The 17,415-nt window shown below is 58.3% G+C and overlaps 1 protein-coding gene across 3 annotated transcripts in view; it reads right to left on the reverse strand.

The window, feature by feature from the left end:
- The window catches only part of ZBTB47 (zinc finger and BTB domain containing 47), a 22,493-nt gene extending 8,279 nt beyond the window's left edge, over positions 1-14,214 (reverse strand). For 2 of the 3 annotated variants that reach the window (XM_066991380.1, XM_066991379.1), the window contains exons 1-3: positions 13,502-14,214; positions 3,882-5,252; positions 373-520 (exon numbers count right to left, since the gene is read on the reverse strand). In XM_066991380.1, coding sequence (XP_066847481.1) covers positions 373-520; positions 3,882-5,252; positions 13,502-13,504 — 1,522 coding nt within the window. In that variant the 5' untranslated portion in view covers positions 13,505-14,214. Of the gene's footprint in view, positions 1-372; positions 521-3,881; positions 5,253-9,261; positions 9,656-13,501 lie in introns of those variants that run through there. The other variant, XM_048062463.2, reaches the window with a different exon arrangement.
- Positions 14,215-17,415: the final 3,201 nt, after the last annotated feature.

Consider the following 17,415-nt stretch of genomic DNA (forward strand, 5'->3'; position numbering starts at 1 on the left):
TCATCCTCTTTTACAAGGGAAGGATGGTTACACTTCAAACCCTCCTTTGATCACTTCTGAAGCCTTTTTTTTTTTTTTTCTGGTTAAATAAAATAAATGAGATTCCCCGGTGCCGTGCCTGCTCTGCAGCAGAGAACTGCTCCAAAAGCAAGCTGTACAGAGCAGGCACACGCTCAGCATTAACTACCCGGCACCGCAGGATAAAAAAAAGGCAAGTCTCAATGCCTTTGTTTGCCGTCAGAAAGCTCACCAAGAGTTAGCCCAGCCCTAAATTCCCAACACGGCCGAAATAGAAAAACGCCCTTCATCATGGGAACGCCAGACGAGCACCCTAACGAGACCTCCCGCGGCCCCAGCACCTCCCGCACTCACCAACCATGTGTTTGCGCACGTGGGCCATGGTGTAGAACTTCTTCTCGCAGATCTCACAGGAGAACTTCTTCTCGGCGTAGCCGTGGACGATCTTGTTGTGCTCATGGAGCGACCAGAGCTTCTTGAAGCCCTTCCCGCACGTCACGCACTGCAACGAGAGAGGGGCTGGGCAGGGAGGCAGGGGAACGTCCCGAGGCATGGCCGCATTTGAGGTTTTGCTTCATTGAAAGACAACGTCATCAACAAAACCTAAAGCCAATTTAACAACACCAAGTCTGCTCCAGACCTCGTCGGTCAAAAATCTCCAAAACTCAAATTTCTATCCACCGGATGGGGAAGGGGGCGACGCCTTTCCAAGGGAGACAATGGGTGGAGAAGACTCCCATACCCATTGCCTCCTGCACCAGGGGCTCATCCCTAGTTGGGATGATGCTTTGCATGCTTGCACACAATGACGACCTTATATCCAAAAAAAACCCACTATCTCAGCATTAGGAGGCTGCAAGTGATATGGGAAAAAAGAGAGGCCCAAGACAGGGCAGAATGACTTCAGTCCTTGGCAGGTATTCTGGACACTTTAGCACTGAGTTCTCTGAAAATCCCCCAAATTCAATTAATATCCGTAAACTGTGAAAATATCCATCAATCCCCACAATTCTATTAATACCCATTAATTCAGATAACGGTCATTAATGGACCAAAGCAGACCCCAAAACCTGTTCACTTACACAACACGACGCCACGCCGTGACGTTTTTAAGCACGTGCAAAGTCTCCCCCTTAAAGTTATGGTAGAGATTCCTTCCAGCTCCACCAAGTTTGATGTTTCTCAGAAAACTGCCAGAAAAAGCTGTAACCTTGGCTGCCACGACTTGTTTTTTCACCTCTGGCACGGGCTGCAGTCGTCTTTTCACCACGTGCCCATGGCTACCACACGAGCTCAGCTCACATCCCTGTACGAGGAAGGGCTGGGAATTGCCTAAATCAGGGCAAAACTGTTTACTGAGCCTCGATGGACATGGACACTCATCCTCCTCTTGTCCAACCAGGACCAGAGCCTCTTCAGCTCGCCGGTGTGTTGAGAAAAATAATTAATTGATGCCTAGGAGCCATCTGGCAACAGCACGGCCAAGCAAACCCCTGGGGGTTCACGGCGGGGCCTGAAGAAGCGCAGATAACGCGGCCTCGACCTCCTCCTCCCACCTCGAGGAGCTCATTGATGGGCTTCATCCAAATTTTGCACTCTATGAGGCTGCAGAACCGTGGAAAATATACTGTTATGTCATGCAGTCACAGTGTCTCTATTTATATTTAGGTGCCTGGGAGGCACGACGAGGGTCACAGAGGCATTCCCAGCGCTCGCCTTCCTCATCTTGGCAGGCCCGAATTTCAGCACGAGCAGTCCTCTGAGCTTTGCCGTTTCTAAGTAAATATTTCTACAGATCGGAACAGTTTTATCTCTGCTCTAAGAGATGTTTCAGGACAACTTCCACATTCCTCCACTTAAAAAGGAAAAGGCTGCAGGGAAATATTAAAATTAAAGAGAGAGAGAAAGCGGGAGATGAAGGAAAGCCCCCGGCTGCCACCGAGCTGCCTCGAGGGCAGAGCCCTGCACCCTCAGGCAAAAGACAAGGCAAATAAGATCAATTCTGGCAAGTTAAGAGGAACACCACACTGGAGACGGCCAAAAGAGATTCTGAGATCCAACGTGACAAAGCGAAGGCTGAATCCTTTTTCAGGTGGCCGGAAAGCTGCTACGGAGCCTGCAGGGCCACGGCTGGTGGTGGGAAACGTTCACAGGGAGCAAAGCTCATGGGTGAGATTTGGGCACTAGTCAGCAAAAGAGAGCACCTGACACGGATGGGATAAGAGGAAAAGTCCCTCCACAGATGTGGTTAAAAACAAGAAATAAAACCTGTCCGGTATAGGCATAGAGTTGAAAAAAAAATCTCATTTCCATCCAGAAACAATTCCACAGTATATTAATAAAGTTATTCAATATTGTCAGAGTAAATTGAGTGAATTTGGCTTCTATTTATAAAATTAAAAACACTTCACTAAGTAAAAGGTAATGAGCCAAGCTTTCCGCTGAGGGAAGTCACCACAGGGACAGCCGCGGTTCCCCCTATTCTGAAATGACCTGGAAAAGGGATAAAAAGGGGAGAGGAAAAAAAAGCAATGAGGTGGAGGATGATAGCCCCATGTCACCCAGCAGGAAAGCAGAAGAGCATGAAGCAACGCTCTGGGAAAACCCACTTTGAATTGCTTTACGACAGGCTCCGAACCAGCCACAAGCCCGCGGGCAGGGGGTGTTGGAGATGCTCTCACTGGTCCCAGGACAGTGAACACAAACACATCCAAAAAAAGCATCCTCAGCCCTGTGAATTTCTCAGAAATACACCCCAAATGGCTCCATCACCTATTTTATTTGGGATACAAGCCTTAAAGGGCTTCAGCAGCATCTGGGCCGTGTTCCCTTCCCCCAGTAGGGCTGCAGGACCATTTAAAATCCCACTGCTTGATGGGAAGGACGATGTGCAAAGCCCTACAGAAGACATGATTTATTTTATTTGTAGCAGTGGCGTTGTGCAAAACTGCTCCTTGGGGATCAGAAGACGAGCTGGAGGGCTCTGCAGGAATGTGTAATTTTGCTGCTCAACTGGGACACCTATCTACCCTCCCCAAATTGCACTGATTTAACGGAGGCGATTTGCACACGCAGACGAAGATCCTGTTAGCTCTAGGTGAAGGACACGCTGTGCCCGAGCCACGCGCAGATGTCAAGTGGGTTCACAAATTTCCTAATACGCGAGCTAACAAGCACAAAAGGCAGATTACAACTACTTCAACTCATGTCAGCAGTTCTTTGAATTAAGCTAAATTGCTCTAAGCCTGGGTGGAACCGGCTGGAGTGCGTCTCCATTAGGGGCTCGCAATGTTTTATGCAGATTAACTGAATAAACCCAAAGAAAAATTACTCCCCTGAAGTTACTCCCCACTTCCACCCAGCTGGCCAAGGGAAATCACAGTCCTCCAGCACTAATCCACCAGTCCCATGCCACCGTGGGAACCCCCAAGCCTAAATACGAGTCGTGGGAGAAGCAAGGGTCCCTCCGGTCCACCACGTGCCATCAGCAAGGTCAGAAGTATTTTTGAGCAGGAGCCCATCCCAGGGTGTAGGTGGGTGGGATGTTCTCCATGCTAGGTGGGATGTCCCATCGTGGTGGGATGTACTTTCCCTAGGGGGATGTCCCCTCCGTGGTGGGATGTCCCAGCTCGTGGTGGGATGACGCCTCATGGTGGGATGTCCCCTCTTGTGGGATGTCCATCCCTGCAGTGGGATGTTCCAGAGTGGTGTGATGTCCTTCCCCTAGTGGGATGTCCTCCCATGGTGGGATACCCATCCCTGTGGTCGGATGCCCATCGTAGTGGGATGCCCTTCCCCTAGTGTGATGTCCCCTCCATGGTGGGATGTCCCCCCCCCAGTGGGATGGCGCCGGGTTGGCTCACCTGGATGTTCTTCTCGCAGTCGGTCTGGTGGTGCAGCAGCAGCTCGCTCTCGAGGAGGAAGCGTTTGCCGCACTTGTCACAGATCTGCATGCGGCTGTGCGTGACGTTCATGTGCTTCTCCAGGTACCAGCGGTTGTTGAAGACTCGGGGGCACTTCTTGCACGGGTAGTGCTGCTTCTCCTCCAGTTTCACCTTCTGGCCCAGCCCATCCTGCTCCTTCTTCCTCTTCCTCCCTCGCTGCCCTTCCTCTTCCTCCTCCTCCTCCTCTTCTGCCTTGGCCATCTCCTGCGACCTGGTGGCCATGGTGGATTTAGTGGCCTTGGATACTCGGCTACCCCTGCGGGGCTGCCCGCTCTTTTCTCTTTTCACCTCCGACGCATCTTCATCGTCATCTTCGTCCTCCTCTTCTTCTGTCGTCTCCTCCAGGTCTTCCTCCTCACTGTGCTCCTCCTCTTCCTCCTCCCCCACCTCCGCGTCCTCCTCCTCTTCCTCCTCCTCCTCCCCTTCCTCGTTCTCCTCCTCCCCGTCCTCCTCCGTGTCGCGCCCGTCGCCATCAGGCCGCCCCATCACGGCCGCCTCGCTGGCGGCCGCCTTCCCCTCCATCCCCTTGGAGACGTTGAGGGTCTGGTTGTTGAGGTTCACCTCCACGATGATCTGCTCCCGGTTGTAGGAGCCCTGGCTGTCCAGGTCCTCCTCAGATTCCTCACCCTCCATCTTACAGACAGCGCCGGGGCCGCCATCCTTCTCCTCCTTGTAGTACTGCTTGGCCGGCCCCGCGGGGAGTGTCCCACCACCCGCCCCGTCCTCCACCCGCACCGAGTAGGGGTCGTTGCCTTCCCGGGCGTAGATTTTGGGGTGGGGGGCGTCCACCTCCTGCTTGATCTCGCAGTAGTAGGGCGGGGGGCCGGCGCAGCCCTCGGCGGGCAGGGCCATGTCGGCGGCCAGGCTGAGCGAGCGCGTGTCGAGGAGGTCCTGGCAGGAGGAGGCGATGTTGTTCATCTGCAGCACGGCGGCCGCGTTCAGCACGTCCTGCACATTGCAGGAGTTGACGAGGAGTTTGGAGGTGTAGATGAAGTTGAGGATCTGCTGGAGGCCCTGGGAGGTGAGGGCCTCCAGCGAGAGCTCCACGCGCTGCAGCTGCTTGTTTTGGGTGAAGAGGGAGTGGAAGAACTGGCTGTAGGCCGCCAGGACCCCCTTGTGCGCCGGGAAGATGCTCTTGTGCTGCACCAGCACGATGTCCACGTCGCACAGGTCCGGCTGAAAGAGGCGCTGCTCATTCAGTCTGTCCATCAAACACGTGAAGTGGAGGGCTACATCCTCCACCAGGGAGTACTCGGCCGAAGGGTAGTCAGTCGTCTTTTCGACTATCAGCTGTGGGGAGGAAGGAAATAAAAGTGTTCAGGAAGGCTCTTTCCTCAGGAAAAAAAACTGCCCAGCCATGCCACCCATCCCTGTCCACATGTCCCATGTCATAGGCCAACTGAGAAGCTCCACCACCAGGCTAAACTTGCCTTCACCAACCAAGAAGCTCCACCACCAGGCCCAGCTTGAAGATGTCAACCAAAATCCTCCACTACCAGACTGCTTTTGGGGACTCCAACCAAGAAGCTCCACCACCAGGCCCAGCTAGAAGATGTCAGCCAAAATCCTCCACTACCAGACTGCTTTTGGGGACTCCAACCAAGAAGCTCCACCACCAGGCCCAGCTTGAAGACGCCAACCAAAAAACTTGGGAGTTATCACACAAGAAGCCCCACCACCGGGCCCAACCACGCCGTTCCACCACCCATCTGAGTCCGTCAGACTCAGCCAAGGAGGAGAAAACTCACCGTAAGGGCAGGCTGAAGCTACACAAGCCCTTGCCAACAGCCCTTCAACGTGGGCAGAAGGCACCCTGACCACCCCACCACCACATGGGGGTGGCCAAAGCATGACTCAGCCCTCCATGCTCATGGACAGAAGATGCAGCACAAGAGAGGGGACACTTCCAGATGTCCTCAACCTCCTGAATCAGATGGGGTTCCCCAGAGGGGATGTTCACCAACTTTAGGCGCTGGCTGAGATGTATCCCCCCCAGCTAGGAAGAAATTAGGACTTGAAACCTCTCCACTTCCGCAACATTATTGGATAAAATCCACCAAATGTGGGTTTTCTGTCCAGAAAGCAGCCCCTGGGCTGTATCTCCTCCTCTTCCTCCTTGTCCCATGAGGTCAGGGCAGACGAAGACGAACCTAGTGGCTCTTCCATAACCTCACCCTACTCCACCCCGAGCAAAATCCCGGTCAAGCAGGCATCCCTTGAAAGAAATTACCAAATTACGCTACATGCTCTGGCTCACGTTGGCAGTTACTTTAGCAGGACTCATCAGGATAACCTACACATTTTTTTTCTATCCCTTTTTTACCTGTCTGTTCCTTTTAATTGCCCGGGGAAAGGCAGCACCTGATAAAACTCAAGTCTGGGAGCTGCAGCCCCGGGCCGGGAAATGCTGCAAACACCACTGCTGGTGCTGCCTGGTATTTATTTCAACCCACAAACATTTTCCACAGCACAGACCCCCAGGACCCTCATCCCCTGTCCCACGGGGACGCCAGCTTTTCTTCCCCCTGCTCCCTTCTTGCTTCTTCTTGCACCCAAGAAGACCTGTGCAGACGGATCCGGATCCGGCCCCGTGGACGCGCCCGGTCCCGCCGCAGGGATGCGGTGCAGTGATGGAGGCAGAGGGGCAGCTTCATCCTGCACCTCCTGCTCCATGGGACTTCCTCGGCTGACACTCATTTCTGGGACAAACGGCAGTTCTTGATCAACAGACGGATTCCAGCAAGACGCACTTTGTTTGTCCTTTTTTTTGTGAGCCAAAGGCAAAAGCGCACGAAAAAAAACTGCTCGAATAATAAAAAATGGGTGTTTTCTTTGTTTTCTCAACAAACAAACAACATCCCTCCTCCTCCCTGCTAAAATTTTTCATTTTCTCGGAATTTCTGCTCCGCAACCACCCAGCGGCTCCCCGGCCCCGGCGCGGGGCAGCCCCAGCAAGCGCTCGCGCCCTGGGGAAAAGGAGGAAAAATGCAGCTCCGCCGCCTGGAGCGGGGCAAGGAGGTGGGAAAATGAGGATTTGTGGGTGTATTTGGGACAAAATGATGCATCCCAGATGGAACAGCCATCCGTCCGTCCCCCCATCCATCCGTCCGTCCCCGTTTTCCAACCCCAACGACGCGCCGACGAGAGGAATTTGGACGGCCAAAAGATGATATAACAAAAATCACCACGAACGTCGAAGAAACAGCAAGCTCTCAACTGAGCACTTTGCTGCTTGCCAGGGACTCTCCCGCCTTGACCTTGCTCCAAAAACCCCTAAATTCTGTTTTTTTTTTTCCTCCAGCATCCACGACGCCGGTGTGCACCTTGCCTGGCTCCCGACACAGGACGCCGCGAGGCCGGCAGAGGTGCGCGGGCGGAGAAATGGGGGCAATTCAGGGGAAATGGGGCCCTCTGGACGGCGTCGCAGCCCAGCCTGGAAAACAAAAGCTGGCTTTTTGCTCCGGATCGAGGCGTTTTTGGCAAAAAGGGGCTGACCCCTCACCCAGCGCCGGGTCCTGCCAGGCGGCTCTAATCAGTCCCAGCAGCGGCGAGGACAATGCGTGTCTTGGCCGCGGCCCGCCGGTGACTTCAGCCCGGGCCTGTCAGCGGGAGGGTTTTTTGCTCTTTATTGCTCTCAGATGCTTTCGTGCTCTCGCCCGGAGCTGGCGCCCCAGCCAAGCCCCGAGCCGCGGCGTCGAGGCGCCCGCGGGGGTCACATCCCCGCCTTGTCCCCAAATGTCCCCCCGGGGCCACGTAGACACAGGGGGGGGCGATCCCGCAGCCCCTTCCCACGGGCTAATTGCAAATACACGTATCTGTTTTCATTAAAAACCCCACTTTTGCCATCACTGCCTTGGCTCGATGGCGGCTCGGCGTTTAGCCTCGCAAGAGGCCCAACGTGGTGCCACGTGGTGGGAGCGAGCCCCACGTTGCGTCGCCAACCCCATATCCCGATTCTGGGTGCCCCCCATCCCTTAGGACGCTTGCACCCTCTTCCCAAACCCAACCGGGGCTAACACCAAACCACCTGGCGTTGCCACCGAGCACCGGCACCGAGCAAAACCCCGTCAAGATTATTCGAAAGCGGCGTGGCCACGAAATCCCCACCCCGCCGGGCCAGCCGGCGCCTGCAGCCGGCCCCCCCGCGCGGACGCTTCCCTCCGGCTCTATTTTAAGAGCATTTCCAACCATCGCTGCCAAAGCCCCGGCCCGAAAAAGCCCATGGGGAGGATGCTGGGGGCGAGCGGGGGGCCCGCCGCGCGCAGGCTTTATGATGGCGATGGATTTTTTTTATTATTATTATTTTTTTTATTATTTTTTTTTTTGCGCGCGCACAAGCCCCCGTTTCCTTCCTTCCCCTTCAAAGCAAACTCGCTGCTGCCCCTTGGCTGGACACAGGAGCCAGGATGCGAGCAGGAGATAAGGGCGAGGCGGGAACTGCAGATGCTGATGCTCGCCGGACCGCGGGGAGCCAAAATTTGGCCACCGTGAGGAAGCAAGAACCACAGAGGCATTGGGGTTATTTAAACACCCCCCTTGCACACGCGCACCGCAGCGCAAAAGGTGGCTGCGAGACTAATTCGGGAATTTCCTTAATATTTTTCAGCTCCCTGAAAATCCCCCAAACTCAGCTCTCCCGTGAAAACCTGCAGCCTGCTTCTGGGTATCATTTGCACCCGCCGAAGCGTTTAACGTTGACCTTAAGTATTAAATTGCACGTAGGAAAAGTGCTTTAATAAGGAGCTCAGGGCGCTGTTTATACTTGCTCATCAAAAAATAAATACATATATAAAGACCTGTCCTATTTTCAGTTTGGACAACGCTGCATTTTGGGGAGAGGGCGCTTCGCTGGATCCCTACGTAATGGCGCGCCCAGACTTCTGCTCAAGGAAGGAAGAGCATTAAACCCACATTTTTGCAGAATTCAAATGGCACAAAGGCACGGCGCTACATCAGTGCTGACCCAGGTGCCAGCGCTTTGGGGTTCGATCCCCGAGATTCACCCTCAAATTCCAGCACCCTCGGAGGGGATCTGCAGCCTCTCCTTGTAGGTTTGAGGCCAGGGAGTTAAATACGACGAGACAATCCTGGCAACAAAGCCACCCTAGGACGAGCAGCCGAAAAATAACAAGAAATACCACCAAAAAATCAAGAAACACCCCCAAAACGCCCCCCAAAAGCCATGAAACATCACCAAAAACACCCAAGAAGCCACCAGATTTCGGACCGCGGCCATGCACGGAAGCCGGGCGATGGGACAGGCTCTCCCCACCGCGCCGCTCCCTCGCCTGTCCCCTACCTCCAGCAGGGCTCCAGCTCCTCCCGGTGCCGTTCCTGCCCAATTTTTTGGATAAACGGGGTTGGAAAGCTGCCGGAGCGTCGCTCCCGCTGCGTGCCCTCCCAGAGCGGGACCTCGCCGGGAGCCGCTGCGAGAGGGGGGGGGGGTTAGGATTTCACTAGGACGTCCGGAAAAACAAGCAGGAAGGGAAAACAATAGCTCGGCCGTGCTGCCGGCGGGCAGAGCCCCAGCGGCCGCCTCGCAGCGCCCACCGCCGGCATCCCGCCCGCGGGGTGCTGCGGGGCCACGAGGTGGGCACGGTCCCAAACCACCGACGGCCTTCACGTCGCCGTCCCTTCCCTGGGTTGTGTTTTCCCTAAGATTTGAAGGATGCTGGGAACGGTGGAGATGCTCGAGGCCACCCCGAGTAGAGCCAGACGGAAGGCAGAGGTGTTCGTAGGGGTCGCTGGGCTCGCCTGGTTGGATACAGGACGATTTTTTGGCTGGGCGAGGACGTTCGGCAACGGCAGGTCCCAACCCGTGGCTTCAGGAGATGCGTGCGGGTGGGGGAGCGATGCTCCCAGCGCCTGTCCCACCTTGGGGCGTCAGACACCCCGAAAAACACCTCCGTGCCACCCCAAGAGCCAACAAAGAAGTGTATTAGCCCACGCTGGAGACAGACGGATGCTTTTGGGGCTTTTTTTCCCCTCCCTTCGGTTGCTTTTCCCCTCAGACTCATCACTTTGGTTCAAAGACGATTTCCAGGGAGCAGCCTGGAGGGCAGCAGAACGAGTCCTGGAGCAAGGATCGGGGACGGGTCCTTCCCCCGTCCCCGGGGCTGGGCCTCGCACAGAGGCCGGGTTGAGGGGCCCCGGCGCAGGGGAGCAGGAGCCGCCGCTTAAGGGCTGGTTGCGTTTGTGCTTTTGTATTAAAAATAAATAAATAAAATAAAAATTATTATTTTTTTTCAACCCTCCGGGCGTCCTTCTGCTTTTCTTTCGCGCACGGAGCTGCAAAGCCGCAGCGATGCTTTGTAAGGGCGGACGGACGGACAGACCATCGGCCCCAACAAACCGGTGAAACCAAACCATGGGGGTGATGCTGGGGGGGGGGGCACCCCAGAGAGGAGCAGAGATGTGGGGTCCCCCGGGCACCCGCTGCTTGCAAATCAGAGCCAAAAGCATCTCGGTGCTGCAGAGGGGACCCCCTTGGCAGGGACACGCTCCACGCTACCAAGCGCGAGCCCCCCGGGTGGCTGGGGGGGGTGGGATTAGGGGACCCCAAAGAGGAAGAGGAGGGTGTGGGGGACACACGGACACGCAAAGCTGCCGCCTGCCTCCCTCCCCAGCCCGAGAAAAACAAGCGGAGGGAAGATGAAGGGAGGAAACGAGGACAAACCCCAGCACTAACCTCCCCGGCCGGGCTGCCGGCCAAGCGGCTGCGCCAGGGGCCGGATCCAGCCGCTGCCCAGCCCCGGCGCGAGGTGCTGGCACGAGCGGGGCCGTGGCACGCATCGCCCTGCAGCGCCGTGCACCGGGGTCACGGGGACGGGGAGCAGGCGAGCATCCCCCCTACGGGACCCCCACGGATGTCCCCACGCGTCCCAGCCCCAGAACTGGCGGAGAAGAGGTCGAAATCTCCCCAGAAATCGGGCACCACGCGGGCTCCATGGAATGAAGGGGCAGCGGGTGGCAACGGCACCCCTGCCCGTGCCACACCGGGGGGGTGCCACCGAGGGTCCCCGACCCTCGCAGGTGGGAGCTGAGGACCGCAGGTGCCCCCCACGTCCCCGCATCGCGGCGGCGGTTTCTCCCTCGACACCTCCGAGGTTCGCCTTGCGCCCCGACCGGCCCCGGCGGTTCTGGGATTTGCTCTCCTGCGGCTAAAAACACGGCGCTCCCCGAGCCCGACTCCAGACCGCAAAATTGCCGACGCGGTGGTTAAAGGTTGGGCGCAGCCCTTCCCAGAGCTCAGCCCCGAACCCGGCCTCAACAACCGGGCCTCCTCCGCTCCCTCCGGCCCCCCTGCCCGGCCGGGGAGGCCAACGGGCTGCTGCGAGGCCCCCCCCGTGCTCCCCAGCGGTGCCAACGCCTCCGGTCCTCCCCCGTGTCCGAACGCCGGATGAGGTGGTTGGAGCGGTGGGGACGTGGGGACGAGGCCCCCACATGTCCCCGACGGGAGGACGGAAGGGAACGGGGTGGGGGACGCCTTGCCAGCGGGGGCCGGATCCTGCAGTGGGTCGATGGCAGCGCTGTCGGTGCTGAGCCCATCCTCAGCTTGTCCCCAGCTTCCCTGGTGCCCTCGGCGGGGACGCTGGGGACAGCCAGGATGCAAACAGCAGCGAGGGGACCTACGGATGCTCCGTATTTCTTTTTTTTTTGGGGGGGGGGGGGGGGGGGCAAAGCAAACGTAACAGCATTGAGGCCAAAATAAATACAAATAAATAAAATCTTGGACTCTGCCTCCACGCAGAGAGCTGTCGGGCCCAGGCACCGCCACGTCCCCGTGCGAGGGGCTGCGCACCCCGGCTTTGTGCCCCTTTTCCTCCAGAAGGTGCACGGAGGAGCTGGTCCCGCACCTGACACGCAGCCAGCCTCTACCCCGGCCTCCTGCCTCCGCTGAGGCTCCCACAGCACCGAGGCTGGGTGGGATTCGGGGTCTGGGGGTGGTCCCCCCCCCCCCCCAGCTCTCAGCGCTGCTCGCCCCGGCAATTCGAGCCCAAACCCTAACGCAGCACCTCAGGCCGGGAACAAAAATAAGAATAACCAAGCAGCCTCCTTCCGACGAGGAGGATTTTCCCCTCTGCTGAGCACGTTCCCCTCCAGCTCGACGTGAAGAAAAATGTCAGGTCCCCAACTTTTCGCCCTCCCCACCCAGCCGGGCTCCGGCATCTCCGTCCCCATCTGCACCGCCGGGGACCACCGAAACCTCCCAAACTCATCCCGGGGGACAGAGGCACGGTTTTGGGGGCCCGATTTGATGCAAGCGGGATTTTCACGAGGGCAAGGCCGGCTCCGGCATCCCCCCCCCAGGCATGTCCAAGGGCCGGCGCTTCCCTCGCCGCGTCCCGAAAGCCGCCCGGGGTGACCCCGGCTGTTAGGACGGGCACGGAGCCAGGGCACGGGGGCAACCCCGCAGCCGCTCGCTTTTGGGGACGGCGAGGTCGCCGGGCGCATCCCGAGGGATTTCCCCCCCCCACCCCACCCCGAATCCAGCTCAGGGCCTGCTCGCTGCCCCCCTCCCCAAAAAGAAAACCACCGCTGGCGAAAATAGGTCACCGCCACGCACCTCCGCGCCGCGTTCCTATTACCATCGCTAGTCGTTGTTTTATTTATTTATTTTTAACGGCACGGAAATAATGGGGGGTTTTGCCAGGGTGCCGCGGAGCGTGGGGGGGGGGGAGCCCTGCAGCAGCTCCCCATGGGGTGAGGCCGGGGGGGGGGGTGGGGGTGGCCGCTGGGTGCCCCCCACCCGCAGCGGGGGCTCGGCAACATGAAGGAGTCATCCGGGAACCCAAAGCGCCGAGGGAGCCCCGGGCCTCCCAGCGTCGCGGGATCCTCCGGCCTGGGAGGGCTCCCAAACTTTCCCAGTCCCCCCCCCCCCCCCCCCATTTTGCCCAGTGACCCCCCCACAGCCCCCAGCCCCAGCTCCCCCCCCCCCCAACCCTTACACCCAAGCAGGGCGAGCGGCCTCCCCCCGGCCCATGGGTGCTGGGCCTCACCCCGGGGGGGGGGGGTGCAGCCTCCGTGCCCCCCCACCCTTCAGGGCACCCCCGTGCAAACGGGGGCCTGGGTGTGATGCGGGATTGGGGGGGGGGGTTAATTAATTATTATTATTAATTATCCCGCAATTAAAGCCAAACGCAGACCGTTTCCGCGCTGCGCTCCAGGGAAGGGGGGGGGGGGGGGGCGCCTCCATGCAGCAGCAGCCTCCCCCCCCCCCCCCAAAAAAAAATAAAAATACCCCCCCCCCCCCCAAAAGGAGCTCCCCCGGCCCGTTTCGGGGGGGTGCAAAGGGGGCGAGCTGCTCGCAGCCCCCCCCTTCCCCCCCCCCCCCAAAAAGGGGATGCAGCAGCCCCCAGCTCGCCCTCGGAGCCCCCCCGGGCCCCCCCCAGCCTCCGCCGGGGCAAGTTGCGGGAGGGCCCCTGCGAAGTAACCGAGGGGGGGAGAAAGGGGGGGGGGGGGGGGGGGAAGGAAAAGGGGGGGCCGGAAAAAAAAATAAAGGGGGGGGGGGGAAGGAAAGGGGGGGGCGCAGGCTCTACCATTTTGATGCAAAGGTCTCCGCGCAAAGGAGTCCCGGTCCTCCTCCGCTTGCCTGGGGTTTGTGCTCTCCATGAAAAAAAAGGAGCTGGTGGGTTGGGTGGGTTGCTGGCTTGGTGGCTTTTTGTTGTTTTTTTTTTTTCCCCTTTGCCTTTTTTTTTTTCTTTTTCCTTTTTTTTTTTTTCTTTTTCCTTTCTTTTTTCTTTGCCTTTTTTTTTTCTCCCCTGCCTTTTTTTTTTCCCTTCGCTTTCTTATTGCCTTTTTTTTTCCCTTCGCTTTTTTTTTGCTTCGCTTTTTTTTTTTCCTTTTTCTCTCTGCCTTTTTTTTCGCCGCTTTTTTTTAATCTGCTTTTTTTCCCCTCCGCCTTTTTTCCCTGCCTTTTTTTTTTTTCCTTTTTTTTTTTCCGCCTTTTTTTTTTTTTTATATATTTTTTTGCTTTTTTCCCCCTTTTCGGAGGGAGGAGGGAATCACCGCGCTGCCAGCCCTGCTCGCATCCCCCTTTCCCCTCTTCACCGTTTCGCCTTTTTTTTTCCCGCTTTCTTTTTTTTCTCCCCCCCGCCCTTTTTTTTTCTCGCCCCTTTTGCTCTCCCCCCTTCTCCTCTCCTCTTCCTCTCCTCCCTCGCTCCTTCACCTCATCCTGCCCATCGCCATGTTAGCCCCTTTTGGGAAGAACGGAGGAATGCGGAGCGGCGGCGGCTCCGGCTGCCAAGAGCCCTTGGGCCGCTGATTGGAGCCGCAGCATCAGCTGGGGCCGCCGCTGCCCCCCCTTAAAGGCACAGGCCCCCGCCGCCATACAGCCCCCCCCCGGGACCCCCCCTATACCTTTCACCCCCCTCGACCCCCCAGGAGCCTCCCCTGACCCCCCTCTTTCCCCCCGTACCCCCCGCGGGGAGACCCCACCAAGCACCGCGAGCATCCCGGAGGGGGAAACTGAGGCACCGTGGAGGGGTCCGGCCTCAAAAGATTTAAAAAATATATATATATATATATAAAAAAGAGGGTTTTGGGTTGTGAAAGGGTGAGTCGGGGAGGTGCGGGGGGGCAGCAAGCTCAGTTTTCTTAAAAAAAAATAAAAATAAAGTAGGGGGGGGGGGATGGGGGTGTGGAGAGCTCTCCTGCCAGCGTGGAAATGCAACAGGGATCCTCCGGGTGTAGAGAGGGGTCTGGGGTCGGGGGGGGGGGGCGTGGGGTTTAAGGTGCTTTTGGGTTTTTAAGGTGCTTTTTAGGAGTGGGGGGTCGCGGGTGGGGAGCGGCATGCCCCCCATGTGTCCCAAGTGGGGTTTTGCTCTTTTGCCCCTAGGCCTGCATGGGTCCCCCTGTACCCCCATCCTGGTCCCCCCACCCCACAACACCTCCATGGGGGCAGCAGCGGACCCCCGAGGCTCCCCTCCGAGCCTCCTCGGGGTGACCCCAAACCCCCTGGGCTGCTGTGCCTCCATCCCACGTCCCCGGCCCCTTTCCCCCCGTCCCACCCCGCGGGCGGCAATGCCGTAACGTCTTGCACTTGTCTGGGCCGCGCTCGGGTTGCCGTGCGCCGTAACTTGTTCCAGATGTGTTCGGCTCCGCGCACAACGTCGCCGCGGCCACGTCCCGCCTGCGCTCGGCTTCCTGGGTTTAGTTTGTTCGTTTTTGGTTTTAATTCCCCCCGTCTTGCGTTCAGCTCCGCTCTATAGGAAAACAATCCCAGTGGAAGCAAGCAGAGCTTCTCCCCTATCAAAATGCTTTTCCTGGGACGAAAGCATGGCCTGGACGGCGTGACCCCTAACCTGGCCGCGTTGCCAAAAGCTCCACCAGCTTCTGGGGGACACGTGGTGGCCATACAAAGCCCTGGAGTGGTGCTGGTGGGCTTCTTACGGGGTTCCTGCCCTTTTGGGGGATGCCGACCCCACCCCTCACCTGGGCTCCTTGCCTTTGCCAGCTGTGGGTTTTCCTCCACGGTGTGGGAGAAGCTGCGCCCATGGTGGCCATGGCCACCAACGCAAGGGGGTGTGTCCTCTGGGCACCGCCAGCGACACTTTTGGGTGAAAAACCGTAGTATGAGAGCAACGTTCCTGAAAGATGAAGCACGCCTGGTTCCGTTGGCCAACGCTGCCCTACGTGGGGTTTGGTGGAGCAACTTCCCAGCTCTGCCCACAGAGCCCAGCCGGCCCAGTGGGGTGGTTTTGTGGCATGGCAGAGGTGACTCCATCGGGTTTGGGGGCAATGCGAGACGGGGAGCGTGAGGGGAAGGCCGTGGTCGTCCTCATGGTGTGTAGGTATCCTCTGAACCCGCTCGCAGCACTTCTGCTCCTCGTCCTCAAGGCAGGAGACACCTCCGGGTGGATTTAGGCAGACAGGGCGCCCTGCGCCCCGCCTGGTCTATCTCCTGGGGGCTTTTTTCCCTCATGGTCGTCTGCTGGGGTCTCTGAAGGGGTAGCTCCACGCTCGTGGTGCAAGGATCTGGAAGGTGTGGAGGCATCAGGGCCTTGTGCGCACCCTCACTGACCAACAGAAGGGTAACGGGGCCTAGCACACCACAGAGGCACCCCAGCCCCGGGGTCACTTCCCACGCTGGGACATGGGTGCAGCGGCAGTGGAGAAGCCCTGGAGGTGGCGGTGGGTGAGGAGCAGAGGCAGGGGGGTGCTGGTGACATGGCAGCAGCCTTGGGTCCCAGCCCACCTCGAGGCAGCATGGTGCCCGCGAGGGGACACCTCCTGCTGCTCCCGCTCTTCATTTTTCGCGCTGGGCCGTGAGATGGCAACCCAGTGACCCCATAAGGTCATCATAGATCTTAAATGAAGGCCCAGGCACAGCAACAGGATGCAGGATAGAGGCCGGGGGGATGCGGGACGGAGGCCGGGGGAATGCAGGACGGAGGCCTGGGGGATACAGGATGGAGGCCAGGGGGATGCGGGATGGAGGCTGGGGGCGTATCGCCGGCTCAGCAACCGGGTTCCACTCAGCAGCTGATTTTCTGGGCAGGCACCACGCAGATTATGGAAAAGAAGGGATCAAATCAGGCCAAGAGAGAGAGAAGAACAAAAAAAAAAAAAAATAGGGAAAGCAAGAACATTCCTGGAGGCTCTCTGGCCTCTCTCCCTGTAGCCTCCAGAGAGGAGGAGGAGGAGAGAGACGAAACAAAAGGCACGAGAGGAGAAGGAGCCGAGGAGGCGCTCGGGTGAGGACGGCGGGGCTCGAAGCACCGCGGCGGGACGCGGCCGGAGAGGCCGGGAGGCCCCGGGGGTCGCGCCGAAAGCGCTGCCCTTTTATGGCCCTTTCATGGAGGGCCGCGGCGCGGATCCTGCCCTACTAAGGGAAAACGTCGCCCGCTTCGGCGCTCGCAACGAGAACACCCACAGCGAGCAGACGAGCTCTCACAGGACGGCTGAAATACGGCCGCTTCGCGTTGACCCCAATTCTTCCCCTTTTTTTTTTTTCCTGACTCCAAACTGGGTAAAAAAAAAAATAATAATAAAATTATTTAAGTGGTTGCAGGTGAACGGCACCGGATCAGGTTCGCCAAGGCCACCCGGGGCTGCGGTCCGAGGCGGGGAGGAGGTCGGCACCCGGCCCCAAAACACTGCAGGGCTGGCCCCAAAATGCTGTGGGGTTGGCCCCAAAACGCTGTAGGGTTCACCCCGCTGAGTGCATTCCACCTCAGCCCGACCCTCACACTTATTTTCCTTTCGGGGGGTGAGGATCCCACCCCGAAGGCCCTTTCCTCCTGGGCTGGCGGGGATGGGAAGGGGACTGCAGGCACCCCCCCGCACCCCATCGCTCCCCCCCGCAGGGAGCTGCTGCAGCCAGCCGCAGCCGGGGCTCGGCTCCCAGAGGAGCTCTTATTGGATTGCGGGCCCTGTTTTCTACAAATTCCGTAATAATTAGGTTTGCTTTTTATACGCCACGATGCCAGCATGAGGAAGTTTACTTAAAACC

The sequence above is a fragment of the Anser cygnoides genome, chromosome 2 (genome assembly GCF_040182565.1).
Source record: "Anser cygnoides isolate HZ-2024a breed goose chromosome 2, Taihu_goose_T2T_genome, whole genome shotgun sequence".
NCBI classification, from domain to species: domain Eukaryota; kingdom Metazoa; phylum Chordata; class Aves; order Anseriformes; family Anatidae; genus Anser; species Anser cygnoides.